Source organism: Helianthus annuus, chromosome 14, assembly GCF_002127325.2.
Source record: "Helianthus annuus cultivar XRQ/B chromosome 14, HanXRQr2.0-SUNRISE, whole genome shotgun sequence".
NCBI classification, from domain to species: domain Eukaryota; kingdom Viridiplantae; phylum Streptophyta; class Magnoliopsida; order Asterales; family Asteraceae; genus Helianthus; species Helianthus annuus.
The window spans coordinates 17657494-17674396 of NC_035446.2; the positions used below are offsets into that span (position 1 = coordinate 17657494).

A 16903-nucleotide genomic window follows, 5' to 3' on the forward strand; every position below is an offset into this window, starting at 1 on the left:
GGTCAAAATAATATGGTTTGACCCATATCGGCTAATTTATGAAAACTAGTTCCATAAGCCGAACCGTGCGCGCAATAGGCGAAACGGTTAACCATGAGAGTCCTACGCTTGTTTCCTAGGTCAATATGCCTTAAAGAGGTTGTGGTATCAGTAGGATACCTTCCGTGATGCCCGTAACGAGTTTTAGTTAATATATCGCCCCGTAGGGGTTTTTCGGTCATTTTAAAGACTTTTAAAGAGCTTTTCGAGTTCTACAGGAAATCTGAGTTTCCCGAACAGTTTATAAAGTCTAAAATACTTTATTTATTATTTAAAATCAGTAGCAACTGGAATCGGGTCAAAAGACCTTGTAGAACTCAAGTTTTGGCCGAAAAGGGCATATTCGGTATTTACCGAACCGTAGCCATAACCGCAGGTTATGAGCAAGGTAAAAATTATTAAAAATCTTTAAAATTCCAAAAATATTATTTTTCAACAGTGGGTAAAAGTTTTGGTGACGAAATCTTGGTTTAGATAGGCGTTATGCTAATTGCGCCGTTTATTACAAAAGTTTACTTTAATTGCGCTATTTAGCATAACTCCCATTCTAGACCTCGGATTGACGTGAAACTTTAAGGACATGCTTATAATTTAGTAAGAATGGTTATGGTCCGTTCACGTGTCCGAAATACTCGTTTTATTTTAAAAAGGGCGTTACGGTCAACTTTTAGGCGATTAACGGAAATGCGTAAAAGACTCGGACAAACAATGAACCGGTCACAGAGGATTATACCATCATGTAACCTGGTCCTAAGAGAGTCCTAAGGCATATCTATACCTCACTAAAACGGGTCAGAACTGAAGTCAAAGCAAAAGTCAAACTTTTGCGACATTCGGCTCCGAACCGGGTCAATATAGCAAATGGTCGATTCAAACGAGCGTAAACAAGTTTATATACTTAATTTCATGTTTTATGAGTGTCTAAACAGGGTGCATATCATTTATATTATAGATTATGCAAGAATCGCAAAAATAGCTTCTGTTGACTTTTTAAGCATTCGTTTGACTCGACATTTGAGCTAGTTAGAGTGGTGATCAGAGGGAACCCTTTTAGAGGTTTATTACCCACATAAATACCAACTCATAACTACTTTTGATCCGTCATAAGACTGAGCCATTACGGATTTATTTGAAGTCAAACCGTAGTTACGACGGTTTGGTTTTTAGCTACATTACTAAGTAAAATTGAACCACAAAGGATCTAAATGACTTACAGAAGCTTAGGCTTGCTTAGAGAACAAAGAAGAAAGCTTGAGAGCTCTTAGAATGATCAGTAGTTGAGTGTTTGAGGTGTGTGTTGGTTATGAGCCAAACATGCCTATTTATAGTGTTCAATTTGCCTTAAGATCATTACACATTGGTCTACCACTGATCATGGATGATGGGCAGGTGTCCCAAGGTGCTATGGGTCGAGTAGGGGGCGCCCATGCCTCATTTATTGGTTGTTTGATCGTTCACTAGCTCAAAAGGCATGAAAATCCAAAGTTTCTGCATCTGGGCGTCCCACGCGGCCCGCCTGGAGGTTTAGGCACATTTTAACGCGGGCCGCCTGATGTTTAAAAATCAGACGCGAATAAGAGGTGGCTCGCGGCCCGCCTCCACTTAACCCAAAACATAACGCGGGTCGCGAGAGGTTTGATTTTCAGGTTTTTTAAATCTTTTGTAATCATGACGAAATCCTGGTAATTAATAACGAAATCTTTCGTAATTATTAACCTGACCTTTCGGGTTTGAAGGGGTAACTTTGCGATTTGGCCCTCGATTATTTACAACTAAGGGCCTCGTGTTATTCACTCGCACTGTTAAGTTCCCGGTTAATTTATTAATTATTCGGAAAGCCTTAACTTTCATTGTTGACGCTTTTAACCCTTCTTATACGAATTTGACCACAACTTTCTCGTTTTAAAACGGAACTTCGCGGAATTTATACAGTATATTCTAGTGAGCGTATAACACTGTTACAAAGCCTCGGGAGCGTTAAAGGATCACTCAGAGGTATAATTAAACATGTTGACACAGTTAACCCGTGTAGCTTGTAATCTCTCACTTTCTTCCGCTGCCAAATAAATAAACACCGATACCACCAACACTGTTGTTCGCGGCCGCCCGTTCCCAGGACAGATAGATGGCGGGGGTTGCGACAAATGGAAAAGTCACTTGCTTATGACTTTTTCAAAAAAGAGATAAAGAGGTTAAAAAATCAATAAAAAAGGGATTTTCTAATGGCACACCCCCTGCCTATCTGCACAATTTTTCAATTCAATACGCGTCGTATAGGCCTATACGATGTGTATTGAAATAAAGTAAAAAACATGGCAGACTGACAGGTGCAGGTTATGTCTGGCGACGGGCTTGATACGCATCGTATAGGCCTATACGATGCGTATCAAGCCACTGTTTTTTTGAATTTATTTTTTGTTGTGTTGTGTCGAATGCGAACCCGAGAAACGAATGGGATTTCGAGCAGTTGGTCACTGATATGACAGATAAAGATCTTGACACGATTATTTCCATTTTCAAGTATTAGTAAAACCATTCAAGCCCACCAGTCTACAATGTGGTTCCCAATTTGCGGAACATAATCCCAGATTGTCTAAAGAAACGCTTTTATCATGTGTCATATGGTAAACAAATACCAAGGGTGTATACAGATCTCTATTCGGTCATCTTTCCAAGCTTTTACACACGAATATGTGGTTCCCAATTTGCGGAACATAATCCCAGATTGTCTAAAGAAGCGCTTTTTATCATGTGTCATATTAGATGTGTTATGGTGAGATTTTTCAAGTTTGCACAGTGGGAGAAAAGACCAGCACCTCTGTCAGTATTGTCCTTTAAATTCGCATAACATATATTCGTTTCATAACCTCCTCCTATAAATCAACCACAACTCACCCAATGCGTCTTCTATGATGATTCGAAACATTCACAAACCACAATGGACTCAGACTCATACTACTCTAATATGATACATGATAAAAGCGCTTCTTTAGACAATCTGGGATTACGTTCCATTTTATGACACATGATAGGCACGCTTACCTTAATCATATCTTCCATGGAGTCACAGATCCGACAATAGGGCCCACGGATCTTATGCCCACCCGAGACCGACCTCTAGATCACACATGATAAAAGCGCTTCTTTAGACAATCTAGGATTATGTTCCGTTTTATGACACATGATACGGCACGCTTACCTTAATCACATCTTCCATGGAATCACAGATCCGACAATAGGGCCCACGGATCTTATGCCCACCCGAGACCGACCTCTGGTTCACACATGATAAAAGCGCTTCTTTAGACAATCTGAGATTATGTTCCGTTTCTTCAAGATTTACGTCTGATGTCCAAGTTTGATCACATTTGACTTCATCTGCGGCAGTCCAATGACTTTCTTGGTTCAATAATCTGACAATAGGGCCCACGGATCTTATGCACACCCGAGACTGACCTCTAGATCACACATGATAAAAGCGCTTCTTTAGACAATTTGGGATTATGTTCTGTTTCTTCAAGATTTACGTCTGATGTCCAAGTTTGATCACATTTGACTTCATCTGCGGCAGTCCAATGACTTTCTTGGTTCAATAATCCGTTCAATATCAGCATTGTTTATCACCCTATGTGAGCATTGAAAGCCCGACAAACAGTCTTGCAATTACATCTTCAATCGAGACCGCATTATTAATTACAATGAAGCAATGACGATTGAATGTGCAAAACCGCAACCGTTTTTTACTACGGAAACGGTGGCTATGGGAAATACAAACTTGAAACGAACCACAATGGACTCAGACTCATACCACCCTTGTCGTTCCGTATTTTCTCTTTTTCTAATTCTCGAAGAATCTCGTAACTGCCGATATCTCATCCTTCTGTTGTTCAGTACTTCCAAGACGATTCAAGTGAGTCCTATGAAGCAAGTGTCTGACGTCTATTCAATTGAGAGGAAAGATGACTGAATAGAGATCTGAACCAACTGAAATCCACAAATTTCAACAAATTGTGTCTAATGCAAGGATCTTCGAATGCGGTGTGTACGTTAAATACCGTTCACCGCTTTTTTAGTTGCTTCTCTTGTTAAGTTTCTGAATTAACAGAAATCCACAAATTCCAACAGTTTCTCCGTCGTTAAATACCGTTCACCGCATTACATCCCCGTTGAAAACAAGTGGTTTTAATGATGGAACCCTTGATTTGAAAAACATTTTTGAGAAATTTATAGTTCAATACGTAGGCCTATACGATGCGTATTAATCGATGAATTTACTGAAATACCCCTGGTTTTCTGATAAATTCAGGGGTATTTTTGAGAAAATTCAAAGTTTAATACGAATCGTATAGGCCTATACGATGCGTATTAAGCTGATATACGATACAACATAGGCCTATACGATCGTATGTGACATTATTTCAAATTTAGTGTTATCGTGTTTCCTTCGGTTCGACGCGTATACGTCTCGTTTTTTGCCGAACTTTCGCATATTTTGTCGTTTTATTACGTATACCTTCAACATAAGTCGTTTCGGTTCCGTTCGGTTGCGTGCGAATATCGTATTCTATGATTACGTACAGTTTTGCTTGAAATCCACTTGTACTCCATAGTGCCGTATTATATGTATACGTGTGTGGAAATATCGATAGTCGCGTATTTTGAATTATTTTTGCGTATTTTGACGTATTCTAACAAGTTGTTGCGTATTCTTGCATATTTTTGACGTATTTGAGCGTATTCTAACGTATTTTAGCTTATTTTAACCTATTTTAGGGTATTTTTACGTATTTCAGCGTCTTTTAACGTATTTTGGCGTATTTTAGCGTATTCTAACGTATTTTAGCATATTATAACGTACTTTAGCATATTCTAACGTATTTTAACGTATTTAAGCGTATTTTGGCGTATTTTAGCGTATTTTGACATGTTTTAGCGTATTTTTACGTATTTTTGCGTATTTTATCGTATGTTAACGTATTTTAGCGTATTTTAGCTTATGTTGAAGGATAACGCAAACAAATTCTCCACAGTTTGTTATCCAGATGTCTATTTGGTCATCTTTCCAAACTACAACACACGATAAGTTTAAACTTTATAGTGTGTGATTTGACCAGGAAAGGATTGGAGGTGATTTATACTTTTAATAAGCTGTCACAGTTGTCAAATTCGTTGCGTGCATTCATATTGTTTAGACAACAACAGATAATAAACGGATTGTTGGACTTCTTGTTCCAAATGCACGCCTCAATTCATCTTTTTTACTCTTTTCTTCGATTTCAACAAATCTTTTCCTTTTCCTTCAATTTCGAGAACATTCTCCGTAACATGAAGACGTGTCGGGTTCTTCTACTAGTGGTATTTTAAGAAGTATTGAAGATTGAATGTGCAAACCGCAACCATTTTTTACTACGGAAACGGTGGTTATGCGAAATACAAACCGCAATCGCTTGCAAAAATTAAAAAATTAAATCGACACCCTCAATACGCATCGTATAGGCCTATACGATGCGTATTACTTTTTGGTAGGGGACAATGGCAGCCTTTGGCAGACTTACAAGTTTGAACCCACCTCAATACGCATCGTATAAGCCTATACGATGCGTATTGAAAGTGTTGATTTAATCCCCAAGGTGTGCCAATAATACGACCTAAAAGAAATGGAAAATCTCATCTAAAAATCAGCTGTATTTATCCATAAAATAAATATATCTAACAGAAATTTCACAAAACATCTCTAACATCAAAATCTTCTCTCTCTCTCAGCCAACGTCGCAGCCGTTAACCGTCGCATTACGGCGGCGTCACACGACGGCATAATCGGATTCTGCTACAACGCATATACAAATAAGTTGCGTATCGGTATCTCTTATCGACACTACTCTAGTATCTGCAGTTCCTTCAGTTTCACCAACAATTTCAGGTAATTCATACTTTGTTTTGCATCCGTTCAAGGTTTTACTTCATAATATTATGAATTTCTTAATGTTAATTATGATCTTTCAAGTTTTAAGTTGATTTGGAATTGGTGTTATGTCAATTTTTAGGTTTAATTTGTTGTCTTAATCTGAAGAATTTGTGATCGGAAAATTGATTATCTAGAAGTGTAGTTATGGTCAATAACTTCGAATTTGTTTATCTTCTTGCTTACGTTACCCAGATTCTAAGCTTGCGGGCGTACTTTGGTTACCTTTTTAAAACTTAAAATTTGTGATTGGATAAGATTATGCAAAATTTATTTATTCATGTTTTTATTTTTATTTTTCTAAGACATGCTTCTTGTTACATAGGTGTGACCAAATTACCAATCAATCAACCGTACCGTACCCAGTAAATTCCACAACACAGCAAAAACTATTTGTAGGGTCAGCGGAGGGTGGGATTGGGATGTAGACAAACCTTACCTCTATCCTTGTGGATAGAGAGACTGCTTCTAGAGAGACCCCAGCTCCAAAACAAACGATATGCAAACACATAGAACTGTAAAGGTAGAAGTAGAAAGTTACCAAATACAAATTAACGGAAGAAAAATTAAGAAAAGAAGTGGTAAGTAACACAGTAAACTTGAAACAAATATATCATACAGAAACCACATATACCCACGTACCCAAGTAAGACCTCCTAAAGTGTCTAAGAAAGTTCACCCTTGAGACCCAAGTAAGATACTATTGTACCCCCCTCTAAAAATCCTTAACCTTAATCTTACGCCTCCACGAGCTCCTATCATGAACCATGTCCTCAGTGAGGTGCAACTCTAGTAAATCATGTCTAATCCGCTCATCCCATGTCAACTTGGGTGTTAAACCTCTACTCCTCCTACCCTCCACAGTGAGTGTTTCCACTGCTCTAACTGGCGCCGTTGACTGCCTCTTGTTCACATGCCCAAACCATCTCAATCTCCCCTCTTTTATCTTATCCGAAATCCTAGCCACTCCTAACCTTTCTCTAATTACCTCATTTCTTATTCGATCCAACCTCGTATGCCCACACATCCACCTTAACATCCTTATCTCCGCTACCTCCATCTTGCGCATTTGTGTCTTTTTGGTCGCCCAACACTCTGTCCCATATAACATAGCAGATCTCACTGCAACCCTGTAGAACTTTCCCTTTAACTTAGTTGGGAACCTCTTGTCGCATAAAACCCCAGTTGCAACTCTCCACTTACACCATCCAACCTGTATGCGGTGCGCTACGTCACTATCTATCTCCCCATCCTTTTGAACAAAAGATCCTAAATACTTGAACTTAGTTACCTGCGGAACCACTTGGCCCTCAATGGTGATCTGAGTGTCATCATTGTCGCCTACATTACTGAAATTACAATAAAGATACTCAGTCTTAGAGCGACTAATCCTTAAACCCTTAGTCTCTAAAGTTGCTCGCCACTCCTCTAACCTCGCATTCAGATGCTATTTAGTCTCTGTAACTAGCACAATATCATCCGCAAAAAGCATGCACCATGGAACCGTCTCCTGAATTGACTTTGACAACTCATCTAAGACAACCGCAAAAAGAAACGGACTCAAGGCCGACCCTTGGTGGAGGCCGACCTCTATAGGAAAGGAATTTGTATCCCCTACAAGCGCACGTACACTAGTTTTAGTCCTGTCGTACATATCCCTAATTAAGTCTACATACTTTCCTGGAACCCCTCTACTCTCCAAACTATCCCAAATAAATCTACGCTGTACACTGTGGTATGCCTTTTCTAGGTCAATGAACACCATATGAAGATCACGCTTCTTCTCCCTATATCTTTACAAATCACGCTGTAGAGCAGCTGGTCACGCATGTGTGACCAAATTATAATATATGCAATTACAAACGAAGATTTTGCCAAAATCCTAAAACTGTGAATCTAGACCCTGGACTGGTTTAATTCTTGTTAATTTCCTTGTTTTACTTGATTTCAGAACTTATCGTTTTTAAAATGTTGTTTTTTTAATAATAATAAAAAGTATTATAACAAAAATCAAGTTTTTTTTTTTAAAATCAAGTAAATATTGTTTATTTCATTCATACTTGCCAAGTTACATCAAAACAGAAGGTAGACGGGCAACAAGCTGCGTTGCCACCCTTTTCTGAATTGCAAACCCTAATCTACCAAAGACAAAACCCCGTCCCCCTGAGGCTGAGCAATTGTTGTGGATGACCCGTTGGACCCTGGTCAGGAATTGGAGAGTAGATCTCTCTTCCATAGGGTCCGTAAGGAAATTGAAAATTGAAATCAGTAAGCTAAAGAAAACTGAAAACTTCACGTCTACAGTCCTTAGTTTAAGTTTTAAAAACGTGCTAGGCGTTTAGGTCCAAAAAGCTGAGGCGTTGCTCTATGTACAACCAATTTAAACTTTATTTACAGCCAGAAGTTGTGTCTCATGTCTGTGTCTCATGTCTGTTTTACATGTTAATCTTTTTATCAAGCGAACCTTTCATTATTTCTTCATCCCTTTGTTGTTTTACATATAGTCTCTTACAAACCCTAATGTTGACACACAAGTACCTCAAGCGCTTTCCTAATCCCTGCGTGCGCCCTGTTTAAATCTAGCTATCATCTATGCTGCTAATTTGCAGGGCCGGACCGATAGTACAAGTAACCCAGGCTTGGGCCTACGGCCTCCAAAAAATAGGGCCCCACTTAAATGAAAATTAATATGCTAACCAGTGGCGGAGCTTGACCAAAAGTTCCCGCGCGCGCGCGCGCGGGGGGGGGGGGTCATGGGACCAATTTTTTTTCCTATCGCTATGTTTCGGGTTATATGTTTAGGTCGGATACTCGATTCGGGTCGGGTCAAACAATAATAATTTCTAATAAAACTACATAATCTTCATTCGAAATGAGGCGTTCTTACACATAAAAAACGCTAAATAATGTTTAACAAAAATAAAGACCAAATATTTATAATGATGCAAGATAAATGTTAAATACCTGGATGAAGAATTACAACTCAGCCCAACGATCTTTAAGATAAATGGTAAGTACCTTTAAGATAATAAAGAACGCCCAACTTTGATTTATATATAAAGTAGTAACAAACTTTACTTAAAGTTTACATACAATTATAAAACTTACTAATAGCTCGTCCTTCACATTTTATTTTAACTCAATACGAAAGTATGTAAAAATATTTTTGATAATAAACTTAATAGGGGCAGGGGATTTTTAGGCAAAATAATTAGCTGGGGCGAACCTATGTAATTTTAAAATTTTGCTACGCTATTGATGCTAACTATCAATATTAGTGCAGACTTATTATACAAGCAAACCACTCTCTATTATATTTGTGTTAGATTTTGCTTGGTTCCAAACACGGATAAAGGTGCATCATTTATAACAATCAGTAAAGGTAAAAGGGCCCCAAAGTTTCATTTCGCCTTGGGCTCCAAAAAGGTTGGAACGAACGCTAATTTGTAGCGACAGTAGCAGTTTCATGTCTTAGTATTCATGGCATGTGCTGCATCCAAAAGAGTTTAATTATAGGATAGATGACAGTACCTGTATATGCTGATTTGTGTTGTTTCCATGGGACAACTTACTTGAAATTATGATGTTTAATCTAATTTAGTCACTTCTTATATTTTTGTTATCCTGATCTTGATCTTACGATTTTACAATTCTGTTCAACGTAAACGTATTAACTTGCATAGGATGTCTGAAATAATGGGATCATACATAGGATTCTGATCTTTACTGTAGGATCGTTAGATCTTGATTCATTCCGGTCAAATCTTACTTGAAAAGATTTGGTGAGCTAAAAAAAACTACAAATGAAATAACCGTGCTAAAAGCAACATATGGACTAATCGGCTAAAGTGTCCACTCCCGTAAGAGTAGTTTTATAGTTTTCGTTAAATTGTTCGCCTAAATCCTTAATTTAACATCCCATTAACATTTTTTCTTTCAATTGCTTAGCATCGTGTCATATTGTCGGTTAATAGTCCAGTTGACCAATTCACTACACTAGGTTTCCAACTCGTTGACCCATCTAAAACGATTTTCAGCAGAGTCATATGCCACTATTTTCGTAATGATTAAACTTTGAACTTTGATTGTCTTTTAACAGGTTTGCAAGATGATTGGATCCTTTCTTACCAGAGGGCTCATGTACGTTGTTGACATAAAACTTGTTTCTTCTACATATATAATAATAATCCTTAATCAAGTTACTTAATTAAGTGCAGAATGGTGTTTGGCTATGCGTATCCAGCATACGAGTGCTTCAAATCAGTGGAGAAAAATAAGCCTGATATTGAGCAACTTCGTTTTTGGTGTCAATACTGGTACACTATACATTTTACTTGTGTAAAAGAAATCGATTCACAGCCTTTGATCTTAAACTTTAAATGAGGTTTTCAGGATCTTAGTTGCTGTCTTGACTGTCAGTGAACGCATTGGCGATACATTTGTTTCATGGTAAGATCATAACAACCTAGGATGTTAAACGATAATTTAGAGGTGGCAATTTTTGGCCTGTTTACTTATGAGTGGGTCCATAATTTAGGGGTGTGAATTTCTGACATGACACGGACCAAACACGAAATTCGTGGGTTTGGGTTTTGCCGTTTTGGTCTAAAACGGTTACGGGTATCACCCGCGACCACATTTAGCCAAATGGGTTGTGTTTAGGTTGACCTGGTGGGTTTGCTGATCTCTTTAATCCAATTATATTTTATAATTTTTTTTAAAAAGTTTGTGTTTTTTTGACATTATTTGAACTCAATACCATTTATTGTATGGTTGTAAGTTTGTATATTTAGTGTATTAATATGCAGAAAATGTAAAATAAAAAACTTTTGGGTTAAATAGGTCGTTTTATGACATCCCATGAATAAGTGGCATGTTCGAGTTAATTTGCCTAACACGGATTTAGGGCTCGTGTCCGGGTTCAACCCGCTAACACAACCTCCATATGGGTTATGTTTTATCTCTAACGGGTCCGTTGGACAAAAAATAATTAAAAAGAAACAAGTTAAAGAGCCGAGTCACTCAAAGTTTTGTTTTTTTTTTTTTTTATCTTAAATGTTCTAAATGAATTTATTTTAAAAGAAGAAAGAAAACATTGAAAGAGCGTATTTTTTGTAGTCATATATGGCACCCTAATTATCTATCAAAACGTAAAAAGTTTGTACAAAAAGTGTTTCCGTCCAACCCAACCTGGTTGACCCGTTTTGATCAACCCATTATGCCATATACCTTTAGGGTTTCCCTTATTGGTGGTTCTACTTTTGTAGGGTTCCAATGTACAGTGAAGCGAAGTTAGCGTTTTACATATACTTGTGGTACCCCAAAACAATGGTAATATTTTATTATACAAGTTTTCTGGGGTAAATATACGGATTCATTTTAAATGCATTCAAGTTATGTTTATTTTAATTTTTTTTTCCGGGTTATTTCAGGGAACAACTTATGTATACGATTCGTTCTTCAAACCATACATTTCAAAGCATGAGCCTGAGATCGATCGTAACTTGATGGAATTGAAGACACGTGCCGGGGATGCGTTTGTTTTGTACTGGCAAAGAGCAGCAAGTTATGGTCAAACGAGAATATTCGATATTCTTCAATACGTTGCTTCACAATCGACCCCCAGACCCCGACCACCTAAGGTACTTAAATTACCAAATAGCCACAATACGTAATTAATGAAAACGAGCTAGCTTATGATGATAATTAAATGACTTGAAATTGCAGCCACCTCAAACCGGTAGACCTCGACCCGCAGTCACTCAAGAGGAGACCAACGAACCACCATCTCCTGTTTCCTCATCGTTATCTGATTCGGCTTCTCACCAACAAGACGCTGTGGATGCAGAGCCAACGCCATCTTCTCCGGCTGCTGTCTTGAGAGCACAAAAGTCAATCTCGTCACCAAGTGTAACAGTGGCGGCAAAGCCTCAAACGTCAAATGAAGTAGAGATGGTGGAAGCCGAGCAAGCGGGTTCATCAAACCCTCCTGTGAAGGAGGTTGTGATGGAAGAACCTGTTAAGGTGTACACACGCGCACGGTCTAGGAAAACGAGTGTTGCAACGGGTAGGTAATATGGTTGTGGACAGTTTAGTATGCAAAATGTGAGTATTTAGGACGTTTATGTATTTGTATTTTCTTGCTTTAAACATGTCTTTATTTCATTCTATCTTGTTTGTTTGTGGCATGAATATGATGTCATTTTTTTTTTATAAATGGCATTTATATCGTCTAAAAATTATGGACTACATGAAAGAGAATGTTGTAATTAATATCATATTATGGGTATGTTTGGTATGGAGCTTCTAGAATTCTAGCTTAAAGCTTTTAAAAAAAAAAAAAAAACCTCATACTCAATAAAAAAACTTTCATTTGGTTGAAGGAGCCTGTAGCTTTTGGTTGAACGCTCCTATGAGTAGCATTTAGAAGGAGCTACTAGCAATGGTGGATGCACAGCCAACCTAGGGTGGTGGGCCTGTGCCCACTGTCCAGCTGGCCCAAATACCCTTTATTTTTCTAATAAACACCTCCTTATTGCCTAAGTTTCCAGCAGCCCAATTGAATGCCCATTTTTAATAAACATATTTTTAGTAAACTTTCGTTTTGCTTCCTGTGGTTTGGTCACTTTAACGATTTTACTCCAAACCTTTAAAAATAACTATTTTCCTCCAATAGTTTGCTATGGTTTTTCCATTTTGCTCCCTGCAGGGAGCAAAATGGAAAAACAGACAATTTGGATGGAGTTAGAGGCGGGGAGCAAAATGGAAAAACAGACAAAATTTGGATGGAGTTAGAGGTGTGGAGCAAAATGGAAAAACCATAGCAAACTATTGGAGGAAAATGGCTATTTCTAAAGGTTTGGGGCAAAACCGTTAAGGTGACCAAACCACATGGAGCAAAACGAAAGTCCACTTTTTTTTTTTTTTTTTGTGTTTCTGGCCCATTTCCAGCAGCCTTAATTAAATATTAACAATTCCCATTTCCAGCAGCCCAATTCCCATTTGCGGAGAGGTGAAGGCTTTTAGTTTCCTTTGGATCTCAAGTCCTTGTTTCTTTGGATTGGAACAAATGGAAAACGTTTGATGTGTAATGTTTTGTTTTTGCCTTTTGGCTAGTTGCTTGCTAGCGAGGCGTTTCTAATAAAAGTTACCGTTCAAAAAATTGATAATATCATTTTGTAAACTAATACCAATTTATTAGCATAACCATCTTAAATCCATCTGTGATATCCACAATTTTAAACTAACATGCCTCAACCGTTATAATGGTAATAACACCTTTTATTAGAAAACAAAAATAACTTGCAATGTCAATGAAATTTGCCAAAATAAATCATAATACGAGTCTTCTGAGCTATCATGGCAGAAATGGTGGTCCAAAACAATTAAGAAATTAGTATCTCTCTATCAATTGAAGCTTTGATAAAGAAATTTTTGTGGGGTGGTTCGGCTGAGGAGAGAAAATTGCACTGGGTAGCGTGGGATAAGGTTACTCGTCCTAAAAAATGTGGAGGTTTGGGGTTGTCTAAACTTCAAATTGTCAACACGTCGCTTTTAGCTAAGTGGGGATGGAGGTTCAAAACGGAGAGGAGTTGTATGTGGAAGGAAGTGATAGCGGCCTTGCACTCGAGTAGGGTAGGGTGGGAATGCATTCCTTTCAAAAAATCGCTTAATGGGGTTTGGAATAACATTGCTAAAAACTTTATCAATACTAAGGTAGGTGGGAAGCCGTTGAGGAATTTTCTTGTTGGTTCGGTCGGTGATGGTAAAGATATAGCTTTTTGGCTTGATACGTGGCTGCTCAATGAGCCCCTTAAATGTGTGTTCCCAGAGCTCTTTAGATTGGAAGCGGACAAGAAGTGCAGAGTGGCAGACAGGATTTACTCTCATGGTAGTGTGGACGACATTAGGTGGTGCTGGACTTCGGACCCGGCTATGGTTGGATTACAGCCGATTGTTGGTCAACTAGTTACTGCGATTAGCGGCACCCGGATCAGGTCGGAGAATGACAAGTGGAGGTGGAGCTCGGAAGGGGATGGTTTATTCACTGTCAAGGCGTTAAAAAAGATGTTGAAGGACGACTTACATCAGGATACCGGGTTTGTATTACAATGGTGTAATTGGATTCCTTCGAAAGTTAACATTCACGCGTGGAGGTTGGGTTTGGATAGGGTGCCCACGGCTTTGGCTCTCTTGAAAAGGAACATAGATATTGGCGATCCGGTGTGCCCTTTATGCAATTCGGAGGAGGAGTCAGCGGACCATGTCTTTTTGGCGTGTTTTGTGGCTTCGATGGTATGGCAAGGTATTAGTGTTTGGTGCAAAATTCCTAATATCTTTGCTTTCTCTCTTAAAGACCTCCTTTCCTTTCATATTGACCTTAAAGTTTCGGACAAGAAGAGAAAAGTGGTTCACGGTGTTATCATGGTAGCATGCTGGAGTCTTTGGCGTGCGAGGAATGGGTTCAAGTTCTCGAATGCCACGGTTAAAATTGAAGGAATTATTAGTGAGATTAAGGCGTTAAGTTTTCTTTGGTTTTCCACTAGATCTAAGTATAAAGGGATTGACTGGAACGAATGGGTTTCTTTTGTGAATATGTAATTCGCTGTTTTTAGTTTTTGTCGGCCCGGCTTGGGTCGGCGTTTTCGTTAATGAAGTTTACCTTTCAAAAAAAAAAAAAAAAAAACAAACTATAACACTGTTCATTTCACTTGTATTATTAACATATATTAATAATAATTAATAATTAATGTTAATAATAATAATTAATGCTTTTAGTTAACGTGTATAAAAATAAAATTACAGTTGTTTAACATAGTTTCCAGTGATGCCTACAACTGCTGAACCATTTCCAGTGATGCATTCTTGATCTTCTTTCTGACTAACTTTGTCAATGCAGCTGCATCCACCCCTTCTCCGATCACCACCATCCGCTTCTTGTCTTCCCCTTGCACCTCTACCGAATTCACACCTACCAACACATTCAATCCGATTAAATCAATAGTTTTATAACACACACACACACACATACATACATACATATACATAGTTTTATATATGATTAACATAACATGGTTATTTTTTTAAGTACCCAATGCTTTGGCAGCCGCCTTCATTGCTTCCGTTCTACATTTCTCGCAGTTGGTTTGTATGTTTATCACAATCTTTTTCTGCAACATCAGTTGTTAACATACATAATAACTAAAACTTGAAGTTTAAATATCCTCAAAGAAGGAAATGTGTAAATAATACCTTCATTTTGAGAATATGGGTTTGGTCTATAATATAGCATACATATGTATCTACTTATACAAATGATTTACTTAAGTCATAAGTTAAGTGTTTGTTTTTGGAGGAAATAAATAAAATAATTGTAGAAACTTAATTTGTTGGGGGTCAACCGACAACCATAAACCAATTTACACGGTTTTTCAACCTTCTCGAAGAAGAAATCATTTAAACCGTTTGAAGGTTTTTAATAAGAGTCTTCACACGGATGTCAGGGTTTTTTTTAACAGCTGCCGAAATATATAAAATCTAAAACATAAAGATTACAAAGACTAGCCCGAAGCTAAACACAAAATTAACCACTGGCTTTAAAAAAACTTCATGCAACGATAAAATTGAAACTACATCAACCCTTTATTTCGTCCATGGCTCCAGATCAACACCACTTTATTCGTGTCATTCTGAGCTTTCCTTATAGACCAACAATTACCGATTGTACCATGTATGCAATGCCAAAAGGTCCCGAGGGGCTGACAAGAGGCATAACTCATTAGTCAACTCTATGTAATCTAATATTTCCTATTTGACTATTTCTCTCAGGCATCAATTCTATTACAAGTTATCCAACCTATGAATCTATTAACTATTTTTTGTTTGTGATTTTGTGGTTAGGCCTTGAATCTAGAAAAAAATATATATAAAAATAGACGAAAAATTCGAATAAAAAATATTGTTTCTCTATAGTCAAATTTGAAGCACATATCTCCTTTCGATGAATACCCTGAAAACCAGTTTAAATAATGAATATGAATATTATTCAGATTCTGATATGAAAGAACTCTTTTTCTATCATTATATAAAAAAATCTCTAATATTTCAAAAATAAAATTAACTATTTCAAAAATTTTTAACTTACTATGAATAGTCAGGGATAGAATAATTGAGGAAATTTTCTGAAAAATATTGTGAAAAACGACAGAGATTGGCTAGTTATCATTATAACTAGATATTTTCTGCCAAAGTCGATTAAGCAAAACGTAAAGAGATGATCCACCGACTCTGGTTCTTCACCACAGAGTACACGACCTTGTGTTCACCTGTATGTTTCTTTTATGCCCTTCTAGTTTGATCTAGACTGCATATACGCTAGATACCAGATGCGCATGTGTATACTGTTAAAAAGAAAAAAAAATCAAAAGAGAGGAAATATAATAAATTAAAGAAGAGTAAATTGCCATTTTAGTCCCTGAGTTTTGTCCAAATTTGCCATTTTAGTCCAAATAGTTTTTTTTTTTTTGCCTCTAGGTCCCTGACTTTTCCCTTTTATTGCCATTTTGATCACATACACTAACTCCATCCAAAAACTTCATCTTTAACCAGGGATATTTTGGAGATTTTCATTTTAAATGTTTTCAATTGCCATTTTGATCCAATTCCAAAAAATAATAAAAATTCCAAAAAATAATTAAAATTCTAAAAAATCATAAAAATTCTAAAAAATTCTAAAAAATCCAAAAAATCCGTTTCGAACCGTACCGTTTCGATGCGAACCATTTCGAACCGAACCATTTCGACCCGAACCGTCGAAACGGTTCAGCTCGAAACGGTTCGGTTCGAAACGGTACGACTTGAAACGGTTCGGCTTCGAAACTGTACGGGTTGAAACGGTTCGGC

The 16903-nt window shown here is 37.5% G+C and overlaps 3 protein-coding genes across 4 annotated transcripts; 1 reads left to right on the forward strand and 2 right to left on the reverse strand.

Annotated features, from left to right (window-relative positions):
* The first annotated feature begins 5753 nt into the window (after positions 1-5753).
* Positions 5754-12240, forward strand: LOC110908171 (putative HVA22-like protein g). Its single transcript, XM_022153070.2, has 7 exons — positions 5754-5959; positions 10101-10141; positions 10219-10317; positions 10394-10450; positions 11269-11332; positions 11434-11643; positions 11729-12240. Exons 2-7 carry the CDS (start codon positions 10110-10112, stop codon positions 12074-12076), a joined length of 810 nt encoding a protein of 269 aa, XP_022008762.1. The 5' UTR covers positions 5754-5959; positions 10101-10109; the 3' UTR covers positions 12077-12240.
* Positions 6717-7766, reverse strand: LOC110908170. The gene is made up of 2 exons (XM_035982912.1): positions 7498-7766; positions 6717-7350 (listed from the first exon to the last, which is right to left on the reverse strand). Exons 1-2 carry the CDS (start codon positions 7764-7766, stop codon positions 6717-6719), a joined length of 903 nt encoding a protein of 300 aa, XP_035838805.1.
* Positions 12241-14740: 2500 nt separating the features above from the next.
* Positions 14741-15333, reverse strand: LOC110905335 (heavy metal-associated isoprenylated plant protein 47). Of its 2 annotated transcripts, XM_022151156.2 has the most exons (3): positions 15254-15333; positions 15093-15171; positions 14741-14972 (listed from the first exon to the last, which is right to left on the reverse strand). In XM_022151156.2, exons 1-3 carry the CDS (start codon positions 15257-15259, stop codon positions 14833-14835), a joined length of 225 nt encoding a protein of 74 aa, XP_022006848.1. In that variant the 5' UTR covers positions 15260-15333; the 3' UTR covers positions 14741-14832. The 2 variants fall into 2 exon arrangements, with proteins under 2 accessions (XP_022006848.1, XP_035838794.1); XM_035982901.1 differs by having other exon boundaries at positions 15093-15289.
* Between the last annotated feature and the right edge of the window lie 1570 nt (positions 15334-16903).

Coding starts and splice junctions, on each gene's coding strand:
- LOC110908170 (XM_035982912.1), bottom strand. CDS start 7,766: ATGGTGTTCATTGACCTAGAAAAGGCATACCACAGTGTACAGCGTAGA. Junction 7,351..7,497: donor ATTCAGGAGACGGTTCCATG/GTGCATGCTTTT, acceptor TTGTAATTTCAG/TAATGTAGGCGACAATGATG.
- LOC110908171 (XM_022153070.2), top strand. CDS start 10,110: ATGATTGGATCCTTTCTTACCAGAGGGCTCAT. Junction 10,318..10,393: donor CGTTTTTGGTGTCAATACTG/GTACACTATACA, acceptor TGAGGTTTTCAG/GATCTTAGTTGCTGTCTTGA. Junction 11,333..11,433: donor TGTGGTACCCCAAAACAATG/GTAATATTTTAT, acceptor GGGTTATTTCAG/GGAACAACTTATGTATACGA.
- LOC110905335 (XM_035982901.1), bottom strand. CDS start 15,180: ATGTTGCAGAAAAAGATTGTGATAAACATACAAACCAACTGCGAGAAA. Junction 14,973..15,092: donor GGCGGCTGCCAAAGCATTGG/GTACTTAAAAAA, acceptor ATGTGTTGGTAG/GTGTGAATTCGGTAGAGGTG.